Source organism: Daphnia carinata, chromosome 5 (genome assembly GCF_022539665.2).
Source record: "Daphnia carinata strain CSIRO-1 chromosome 5, CSIRO_AGI_Dcar_HiC_V3, whole genome shotgun sequence".
NCBI lineage: Eukaryota > Metazoa > Arthropoda > Branchiopoda > Diplostraca > Daphniidae > Daphnia > Daphnia carinata.
The window spans coordinates 2,546,794-2,557,765 of record NC_081335.1 but is presented as its reverse complement, the minus strand read 5'-3'; the positions used below and the strand labels follow the sequence as shown (position 1 = coordinate 2,557,765).

Genomic DNA, 10,972 nt, shown 5'->3' with positions numbered 1-10,972 from the left:
GAATCATTTAAATAAAATAAAGTTGGCAGAATAAATGGGTGATTATGGGTCACTAGTGAATGTGGAAGTATCATCAACAGACGTTGTTGTTTCCAGTTCTGGTAAAATCGTCGTAAAATCGATGGGTAACTCGGGGAAGTTGGTTACGTCACAACAGACGCCTACATATCTAAATTAACGAACGGTGCCAATTATTCAAAAGGGACTTGTGAAGTGCATGTGATAAACTAGTTAAAAAAACTTACTTGTTTTCGATAACGCAAGCAGCCTTTGCGTCCACAGTTAATTCCTTGGACACAAATGTAGACTCGTGCAAAACGGTGGAACACTTCCAAATGGATTTGCAAACAGCGTGATGAAGACGATTCGTCGTACAAGAATCATACTCGATATCCGGCTGAATGGTGGTCAAAAATTGTCAAGATTAATACAGTGGTGACACGTAAAATCAACAGACTTACCAGTTCATCTTCCCATGATAAGTCTAACGTTTCGTTGCCTGCTGGAATTTTAACGTGTGTAACATTATGTTCAAACTGACTAATCCATTCTACCGGTGAAAACGATGGAAATTCAAAATGTTCGGTAATAATAGGTGATATAGTTGTTCCAAGCTGAGGCACGAAAGTTGTTGTTTGTGGTCGTTTATAAGGAACGGATATTCCAAGAGCTGAAACTGCAAACGGGTGGATACCACCGCTGAAATGATTTGGCGAATATGCTGCTATCGGAGAAGGTGCACCATAAGCGATGCCATTTGAGGGTTGTATGCCTTGAAAAATTTGAATAGTTTCTTTTTTTTGTACATTGATAACACTATATATGAGTGTAAAAAATGGGAAATACCATCGGCAGGACGAACATCAGCCGTGGCAGCAGTACTATTCGGTTTCACGACTACCAATGAAGTCAAGGGTGTGACGAAGCCGTACTGTTCCAGTGTAAAGGACATTTAATACCAGTTGATTATAAATTAATGGTTGAAAACTTACTGTAAGAGACAGGTTGAGGGCTTTGCTGTTGAACGCAGCAATAGACTTTGCATCATCAACGATTTGACGTTTCTTTAGCATATCCTGGATCGTCATGTACGCCCAAATCTTTTCCAACGAAAAGCTCTTTTTAGCGGGTACGGTTTCTGCAACGCTGTTGTTCGGAATGGGTAATACACTGTAATCATTTATCAATGGACGAATGTCAGGGAATAAGAAGGATCCATTTGCTCCTGTTCCAGAGATAGACGCACTCAGTTTTGAATCCGGGTCGATCCGGCCGGCCACTACGAATTCTGTGCCCTTGAAGAAGTTGGGGACGTTAGTCTCAGTGACATCATGCACGGGGCCGTCTTTATTATAAACAAAGCGAACATTGTTGAGCAGAGGCGATGCCACTTCCTCAAAGAATCCCTTGAGCTGGAGGGTGGCATCTGCAGCTTCGTAAATTTTGCGTGCAAATCCACGATTTTGACTCGAAATTTTCGTCAAGAAATCGTAATCTGTGCCCGTACCAAAGGCCAAACTGAAAATGCTCACCACGTCGTCACTGTTTCCCTTCCTGACGTTGGCAAGAATTTCTGTTTTGTCAACAACACCCGACGTGGGCTCACCGTCCGTCAAGAAAATGATGATCGGCGTGAGGCGCAGTCGTGACTGAACGGATTGGCTGTTTTTCAGCGCAAGCAAAAGGGCATCGTTAATATTGGTTGAGGAAGTAACGTCCATGGTTTTGACAAATTCCTTTGCTCTTTTGATGGAACGTTCCGTTACAGGATACGCAAAAATATCATCATAAAGGCCAAAACTTTCTTCCAATTGTGTCGTGTTCTGCGAAACTTCTGTTGTTTCCTCCAATTGAACATTGTAGTAGTAAGGTTCAAGCCCTTTGTATGGTTTTCTTAAATCCCATTCCTTAATTCAAAAATATAAGTTATTGATCAATGTTTTTACTGAATTCAAATATGAAAACTACCGCGACGCTTGTTGAGAATTCTACGACACTAAAGAGATCGTCTTCTCTCAACTGATCCAGGATGGAGTTCATGGCCTGTTTCGTTTGCTCAATTCTCGTTCCTGCCATTGATCCACTTGTGTCCAGCACGAAGATGACGTGTTTAGGAAGGGCCGGCAAAGTACTTGGTGCAAAAAAGTGGACAAAGTAGCCATCCACCACCTATGTTTGAATTGACAAAGGAGGTAAATATCTTTGGAGTTCTCAGACTAAAAAACATACGTGAATTTCGCCGCCTTTTCTTTCAATGGACGAACGATCCACATCGTACTGAACGACAAATTGACCCTGCAGTCCATCCTTTGAAGATTGGATTTGCTGCGTCTCTGTCGGCTCGTAAACGACGCTCACAACCGTTTCGTTTGTGCGGATAATCTTGGCTACTTCGTTTTCACCTGTACAAATGTTACATGGGACGTAGAAATCAGAGCCACAACAATATTGCTAAACAAATTCTTACTCAAGTCTTGACTTTGTTCGATATCGTTGCCACGCAATTGAGGGACTGTGATTTTGTTGATAGGGAGTGTCTCAAAAATGTTGACTCGAATGCTCATTTGTGGGACAATTGAACCGGGGCTAACGTGAATGACCTTTTTGTAAGCGAAAAATTTCCTTTATTGCACGTTGCTTACCAAATGAAAAAAATTCTACCTGCTCATAAATTCCTCTGCGTCTGGTCAATAACTCCTCGTACGTCAAGTTAAAAAGCATTTTCGCCTGCGGTTCAACATTTACCGACACAGTAAACTGATTGGCATCACGGGCACTGCGTTATCGTTTGAAGAATTAAGTTTTTAACTAATTTTTTCACAGTTCTGGTAAATTTACTTACTTTGCAGTCACTTGGGCAGCTGATAGTCCCGCATCCACAGCATTCTGGTACTCTGTTTGTGCTTCTTCTTTTTCTTTTACACTCGCTTTGTACACCTTCCCGTCAATCTCCCTAATATGCGCTAAAATATTTAAAATATCTGTTTAATTCATAAATTTAAAAATGATACTTACATCAAGAAGCTGGAAATGAAAGCTGTTTCTGGTAGAACAACATGAAAAGTGGCTTCCTGCGCTTTGTCAGCAGGGTTGGCAACTTTTGACGTGACTTTTGTCGAGGCATAACGCAGCCGGATATCCGACACAATCTCCATGAAATAAATTCGTGGTAGGGCATTCTCGACCTTTTGTTCCTACAAAAAAAAAAATAGATTTTTAATATTGTAAACGCATGTGATGTGTAATAAACAACTTTACCTTTGGCTGATGGAATTCAGTTGTTGCTTCATCCAAGTTTTCGACGTCCCTTCGGACGATCCATACCCGATTAGCTGGGGAAGCACTTACAGACAAAAACCATAATTGAAGAACGATGAGTGCTGATAAACGAAATGAAAATCGGGTAGTGTCTGTCATCTTGTAGCCCGCTTCTGTGCTGTATCTTGCCCGGTAGCGAACGATTGTCTGCAGTCCTTCACATAACCTCCCTTTCAATTTATAGTGACAGTGGTCATACATTTTTTTTTCGTTTCCTTCTTTCCCTCGGGTGATAACTTAGAATACAAATTGAGATTCCGAGACGGCTAGCCTCGGGTTATTCCTTTTGGTTTTCCCGTCCAGGAATTGATTACGGCATCCATTTGACGCACAAGAGTAAAGATATAAGATGCGATACAGAATGTAAAAGTTGTTCTTGCATTTTATTGTGACGTTGCATTGTAAATTATTCACGAAATTTAGATTGTAAAATCACGGGGCAACTTACCGTAAAAGGATTGATATATTGTCTGAATGGATAAAGAAAAATAAAAGCTTATTTATTTTCTAAGTAAAACTAACAGACGAACAACTTACCTAAGGCCACAACGTGACTTTCACCAACGCCCAAGATCACCTTGGCTGTGAATAAAGCACTAAAGCAACCACTGTAATTCGAGTGTTATTTTTAAATCTTTTGAGCCGAAAGCCTTGGTCACGTTTTCGCAATTTTATTCCTTATATCCACACGTAGTAAAAATCAAGTAACACCCTTCCCTATCCTTTCGGTTTTCCATCTCAACTTAAATATTGTCCGTTAGTAACATGACTAGCAGCGTTCGTTCAAGGGATTTATTTTCTTTTGAAACAAGTATTGCCTTAGCTAGTTGTGTTTCCATTTTCAGTACAGTTCAAAATTAGAACTTTTTTGGAAGAAGTCCGTATTTAGCAAGCGAGCATTTTCCAACACTTTTCAGGTCACGTTGATCTCTGGAAATCCCGAACGTGTTGCAATAACAGAAAAAGCTGGGGAAGCCCCATTCGTTTGAACTGAGTTAGCATTTTGGTTGTACCACTTGTAGGTTAAGTTTTATCAGTAAACAACTAAAACAAGTCTAAAATTTGAGCCCAAAAGGCTGTTCTTTCTCACAACACGATAAATTAATGTTGTTTTTTCTTGCCGGGACCATCAGTTCATGACTGTTTTTATAGCTTAATCGAAAACCAAACGAAGGGTATGATCCACGTAAACTAACGCTAATGCAATCACTTGTACACGACAGAATTCTAATCTCAAAAAAAGCTTACCAATAAAGATGGACGATTACCCAAAAGCGTAGCACATAACCACTTAACCAGGCGGTGTTCAAAGAGAGCTCACAAATGATTGATATTCACGATACAATTATCTCAACAAAAGCTGAGTACTTCGAAAAAATGTTCACCCATAAATGGAACCCACTACGAACGTTCAACTCTATTTGCATCGTCTTCATAACCTACAGGCAAAGTTTTCTTCTTTTTCAAATGCCTTTTTGCAGCTGTATGCCAAGGGGTGGACAACGCATCAATTGTCTACCTTTCCTTCTCGAAATTTCCAGACAAACAGGGTATGGTAATGAAATCAGTTTGAGTGCCCATCCTTCTTTACCGTTCTCAATCTCTTCCTTATTTTCTATCGCTAAGGGTTGTCAACCCTTTGCTCTGTGCCAACTTTAGCTTTTAACGATGCTATTCAGCGCCACAGACAGCCTTATGCCATATCTCTGTTTTCAAATGTCGTGCCTTTTTCTCTCAAATATTTCCAATGGGTATACAACGATTAATTCGTTTACGTGTTGCCTACCTTTTGGCAGGAACACAAGAGTCGAAATGAGCGGATAGATTCATAAAGAAGGCGGGTCATAATTGCACGGACGTTCTATGCTTCGAGGGTTGCTCCAGGTGTAGCTTCTAGCTAAGTTTGTTGTGCGATAAAAGCTACAGGTGAGGCAGATGTTACTACATCGTATACAAAATTATCCAATTAGAATAATATTGCAGTGTAAACGGCTTACTTTGCTAGATCCATCAGCTTATTACATGAATCCTTAAATCTCCGTTACAAACCTTGAACAGTATTTCACTTCCAATTTTTTCAGAAATAAAGTACATATTTGTGAGCATTACAGATTCAAGCATTTTAATGGATTATTCTTCCTTTACGAATACAGAAATGATTGAAGTAGCATAACAGTGGAAAAACGTCCTCGCTATACATTGGGACATAACAAAAAAAACGTAACGAATATCAAGTTAATTAATAACGTTGTATAAAAAGCGTTTTGTTGTTCATATGAAAACACCTCTCGTATCACAGGACAAGGTCAGTAGCAGTTACGACATCATCGCCATTAAGAGCAATATCGGTTACATACTCTGACGTCAGGGTAGTTTCTGTAAAGACTGGATCAGAGAACGTAGAACCCAAATGGCAACAGATACCGACGTACCTGGAAAGCCAAACGTTAATGATTAAATTGGCCGAATACCAGACGGATAAAATGAGGCGGATTAAAACTCACTTATTTTCGATTACACATGCGGAATCGGCATTTAAAACAGGTCCAGCGAGAGATCTGGATCCCGGCATGAAACGCGAACACTTCCAAATTGATTTACAAACGACATTGTGGACACCATCTGCGTAACACGAGCCGTACGCGGTATCAGGCTGCATCGTTGTTCAAACCATCATTATTAATTGCCTCTAACGACCTGAATCATTGAGTAATCCATAACAGATCTTACCAGTTCATCTTGCCACAGCAGTTCAAGTGTGTCATTGCTGGTTGGCATTTTGACATGAGTAGCGTTGTGCTCAAAACTGGTGATCCATTCGTCAGCAGAAAACGGCGACGTATTATATTGCAGGAGCGATGTTGATTCTGTTGTCAACTCAGCGTCCGTCGTGGTAAACTCCTCGTGGCTTTCAAATCCAGGCAATAACTCCACCAACGGCAAACCTTCTGGGGCGAGATAAGGCGGAATAGCACCGACCTGATAATACGGCGGTGCAGCAGCAAAGAAGGCAGCTGAATGAAAACCTAATTGCCATTTGGATAGAAACTGTTATTTTTCTATATTCGTCAGAAATATAAGTGCAATAACACACCGGAACTTCCACCGTCTGCGGGACGGACATCAGCCGTAGCAGCAGTACTATTCGGTTTCACGACTACCAATGATGTCAAGGGCGTAACAAAACCGTACTGTACCAGCGTAAAGGACATTTAGTACCCGATGATATAAATTAATACATGAAAACTTACCGTAATAGAGAGATTGAGAGCTTTGCCATTGAATTCGGCAATAGATTTGGCATCATCTACGATTTGACGTTTCTTTAGCATATCCTGGATCGTCATGTACGCCCAAATCTTTTCCAACGAAAAGCTCTTTTTAGCGGGTACGGTTTCTGCAACGCTGTTGTTAGGAATGGGTAATACAATGTGGTCGTCCAGTGGATGAATGTCAGGGAATAAAAAGGATCCACTTGCTCCTGTTCCAGTGATAGATGCACTCAGTTTTGAATCCGGGTCGATCCGACCGGCCACTACGAATTCTGTGCCCTTGAAGAAGTTGGGGACGTTGGTCTCAGTGACATCATGCACGGGACCATCTTTGTTATAAACAAAGCGAACATTGTTGAGTAGAGGTGATGCCACTTCATCAAAGAATCCTTTGAGCTGGAGGGTGGCATCTGCAGCTTCGTAAATTTTGCGTGCAAATCCACGATTTTGACTCGAAATTTTCGTCAAGAAATCGTAATCTGTGCCCGTACCAAAGGCCAAACTGAAAATGCTCACCACGTCGTCACTGTTTCCCTTCCTGACGTTGGCAAGAATTTCTGTTTTGTCAACAACACCCGACGTGGGCTCACCGTCCGTCAAGAAAATGATGATTGGCGTGAGGCGAAGTCGTGACTGAACGGATTGGCTGTTTTTCAGCGCAAGCAAAAGGGCATCGTTAATATTGGTTGAGGAAGTAACGTCCATGGTTTTGACAAATTCCTTTGCTCTTTTGATGGAACGTTCCGTTACAGGATACGCAAAAATATCATCATGAAGGCCAAAACTTTCTTCCAATTGTGTCGTGTTCTGCGAAACTTCTGTTGTTTCCTCCAATTGAACATTGTAGTAGTAAGGTTCAAGCCCTTTGTATGGTTTTCTTAAATCCCATTCCTTAATTCAAAAATATAAGTTATTGATCAATGTTTTTACTGAATTCAAATATGAAACCTACCGCGACGCTTGTTGAGAATTCTACGACACTAAAGAGATCGTCTTCTCTCAACTGATCCAGGATGGAGTTCATGGCCTGTTTCGTTTGCTCAATTCTCGTTCCTGCCATTGATCCACTTGTGTCCAGCACGAAGATGACGTGTTTAGGAAGGGCCGGCAAAGTACTTGGTGCAAAAAAGTGGACAAAGTAGCCATCCACCACCTATGTTTGAATTGACAAAGGAGGTAAATATCTTTGGAGTTCTCAGACTAAAAAACATACGTGAATTTCGCCGCCTTTTCTTTCAATGGACGAACGATCCACATCGTACTGAACGACAAATTGACCCTGCAGTCCATCCTTTGAAGATTGGATTTGCTGCGTCTCTGTCGGCTCGTAAACGACGCTCACAACCGTTTCGTTTGTGCGGATAATCTTGGCTACTTCGTTTTCACCTGTACAAATGTTACATGGGACGTAGAAATCAGAGCCACAACAATATTGCTAAACAAATTCTTACTCAAGTCTTGACTTTGTTCGATATCGTTGCCGCGCAGCTGAGGCACTGTGATTTTGTTGATGGGTAGTGTCTCAAAAATGTTGACTCGAACGCTCATTTGTGGGACAATTGAACCGGGGCTAACGTGAATGACCTTTTTGTAAGCGAAAAATTTCCTTTATTGCACGTTGCTTACCAAATGAAAAAAATTCTACCTGCTCATAAATTCCTCTGCGTCTGGTCAATAACTCCTCGTACGTCAAGTTAAAAAGCATTTTCGCCTGCGGTTCAACATTTACCGACACAGTAAACTGATTGGCATCACGGGCACTGCGTTATCGTTTGAAGAATTAAGTTTTTAACTAATTTTTTCACAGTTCTGGTAAATTTACTTACTTTGCAGTCACTTGGGCAGCTGATAGTCCCGCATCCACAGCATTCTGGTACTCTGTTTGTGCTTCTTCTTTTTCTTTTACACTCGCTTTGTACACCTTCCCGTCAATCTCCCTAATATGCGCTAAAATATTTAAAATATCTGTTTAATTCATAAATTTAAAAATGATACTTACATCAAGAAGCTGGAAATGAAAGCTGTTTCTGGTAGAACAACATGAAAAGTGGCTTCCTGCGCTTTGTCAGCAGGGTTGGCAACTTTTGACGTGACTTTTGTCGAGGCATAACGCAGCCGGATATCCGACACAATCTCCATGAAATAAATTCGTGGTAGGTCATTTTCGATATTTTGCTCCTGTAAAAACGTATTTGATTTTTGTATTTTAAAAGTATTTATTCTTCAATCCTTGCCTTACCTTTGGCTGATCGAATTCACTAGTTCTCTCAATCAACTCTTCGACATCACGTCGAACAAGCCATCCTTTATTGGTCGGTGACGCACTGGCCAATATCAACCATAATTGGAAAATGAACAGATACCGTGTCAATCGAGACGATAGGCGAAATGTTTTTGCCATCTTTTTGGTTGGCGTTATTGCTCGTCCCGCAGTGGATGGTTCTCTGCAGACCTTCACGGGAAAGGCACGCAATTTATAGTCAACATGAGTCACGTTTGTTTGTACCTTTTTTTTATTTACTTCTTTATTTACGTTTTTTTACCTTCAAGCAAAATGGAGGACTCACAACATGTGGTTAGAACTGTGATTACGGTTTTCCCCAATGAACGGCACTCCGTGATTGATTATTCGATTCACGAGCAATATTTTTAAGACTTAAGTTATGTCGTGGATGGGAAAGCAAGCACATGAAGAGCTAATAAAGAATTACGTGTAGCAACAGCAGAGGGAAGTATTTGAAGTTCACGTTATTAAAACATGTGCAGTAAAAAAAGGCGTATCTTGAATTCTTTATTGAATTTCAACGTCAAAGAACTCTCCGAAGGCCACGTTTATGTGTTCTTGCTAGTCCTCAAATTCACCTTGACTATGTCTAGTCTATCTTTCAAAACTTAAAACGTATACTCGACGTAGTATATGATAACGCTATTATTATTTTTTTAAAGGAAGCTGGATAACGTTGCCAGCTTGTAAACGGACCTCAACAGTTTGTGAAGCCAAATAAAAACGGGAAACCGGATTCCTTCAATCGTGAACATACTCATGTTCTACTGCAATCGCATGTGGCAAGTTACCAAAAACTACGGTACGGGGTGATGGCCACTAGTGATCTTGGCGATTGTTGATAGTAATGAACTTGAATTCTTTTTTGTTGTGTACGAAGAGATTATATCGGGTAAACGAACTAAAGAAAAAAATTCGCGTTTTACACAAACAAATCGTTTCATGACTTGGAGCAGGTCATTTCTGAAGGTAAAGGGAAAGTCAGAGCGAGTTTTAGCTTTATCATCATGTTTATTCCTTGTGAATTACGTTGTACCAGTGTACCAAAAATTAAGAAAAGGAAAGCTAATGGAAAATTGTACTCACACTATTAATTTCATAGTTAGTATTTTTCAATTCAACAAAGAACTGATCACAAAAGACTGCTATCACGCTGTTAGTACCCGAGGCTTTTAAAGCAAAACTTGTCACCTTTAATACGAAAAAAATACGTTGCCGTAACCAGGATTCGAACCTGGGTTACTACGGTTTTGTATACGTTGTGTTTCCACAACGTAGGGTCCTAACCACTAGACGATTACGGCTGAAATTGATAACTACTGAAACTCATTTAGTACTACGCCTTGACTGGGACCCAACGAAAATGTATCGTCATTTTCAATTCCCTTTCGGTTCTCCACATTAATTTGATACACTTTGGTGACGCAGGAATAAGACAAAAACTATTTAAATTCATAAACATTGACAATTATTCCCTGCATTAACATAATTGTTGCGTAAACTGAAATTTTTAAACGTTGTCCATATCTACCCGTAAAAGGTAGTTGGATGTGATTTAACGTCCCAACTAAACCCCTTAATAATAATGTTAGGAAAGCATTAATTTGAATAGGAAAAAAAATTTTGTGCCGTAACCAGGATTCGAACCTGGGTTACTACGGATCTGTTGTACGTTGTTTCCACAACGTAGGGTCCTAACCACTAGACGATTACGGCAGAAGGAAAGCTGACAAAGGCTATTATATATACAATGCGAACTGGTACAAAAACATGATTAACTAAAGCGAGTTGGTTTCTATTGACAAACTGTGGACTAAAATTAACAGTTGAAAAATTATCTTATGCGGTACTTACGGAAAAAATCCCTGTAGCTTTTAGTTTTTTTTTTCCGGCATTTGCTGTCAGGTGCAAAATGCAAAATTGCCACAAACTGAACCGGTATGTCAAAGACTAACCGTTTGGCAGTGGAAATGGGGAAAAAAGGACAATAGGCTGGGTTAATTCATTTCTCTACCTACTTTTTCTCTTTTGAGAAAATATTATATTGTGTTAATGGGAAGAAGTAAGGGTATGCAAAAGCTATCCCATACCCTAAAAA

At 40.2% G+C, this 10,972-nt stretch overlaps 2 protein-coding genes across 2 annotated transcripts; both read right to left on the bottom strand.

Annotated features, from left to right (window-relative positions):
• Positions 1-4: 4 nt before the first annotated feature.
• On the bottom strand, positions 5-3,478 carry LOC130696352 (inter-alpha-trypsin inhibitor heavy chain H4-like). Its single transcript, XM_059495252.1, has 12 exons — positions 3,259-3,478; positions 3,016-3,194; positions 2,843-2,953; positions 2,662-2,776; positions 2,468-2,600; positions 2,230-2,402; positions 1,969-2,169; positions 993-1,907; positions 847-931; positions 462-772; positions 246-397; positions 5-169 (listed from the first exon to the last, which is right to left on the bottom strand). The coding sequence occupies exons 1-12, from the start codon at positions 3,415-3,417 to the stop codon at positions 43-45; spliced, it is 2,661 nt and encodes an 886-aa protein (XP_059351235.1). The 5' UTR covers positions 3,418-3,478; the 3' UTR covers positions 5-42.
• Positions 3,479-5,423: 1,945 nt separating this feature from the next.
• On the bottom strand, positions 5,424-9,034 carry LOC130696353 (inter-alpha-trypsin inhibitor heavy chain H4-like). Its single transcript, XM_057519434.2, has 12 exons — positions 8,830-9,034; positions 8,590-8,768; positions 8,417-8,527; positions 8,236-8,350; positions 8,042-8,174; positions 7,804-7,976; positions 7,543-7,743; positions 6,570-7,481; positions 6,413-6,509; positions 6,049-6,344; positions 5,823-5,971; positions 5,424-5,750 (listed from the first exon to the last, which is right to left on the bottom strand). The coding sequence occupies exons 1-12, from the start codon at positions 8,989-8,991 to the stop codon at positions 5,612-5,614; spliced, it is 2,667 nt and encodes an 888-aa protein (XP_057375417.1). The 5' UTR covers positions 8,992-9,034; the 3' UTR covers positions 5,424-5,611.
• Between the last annotated feature and the right edge of the window lie 1,938 nt (positions 9,035-10,972).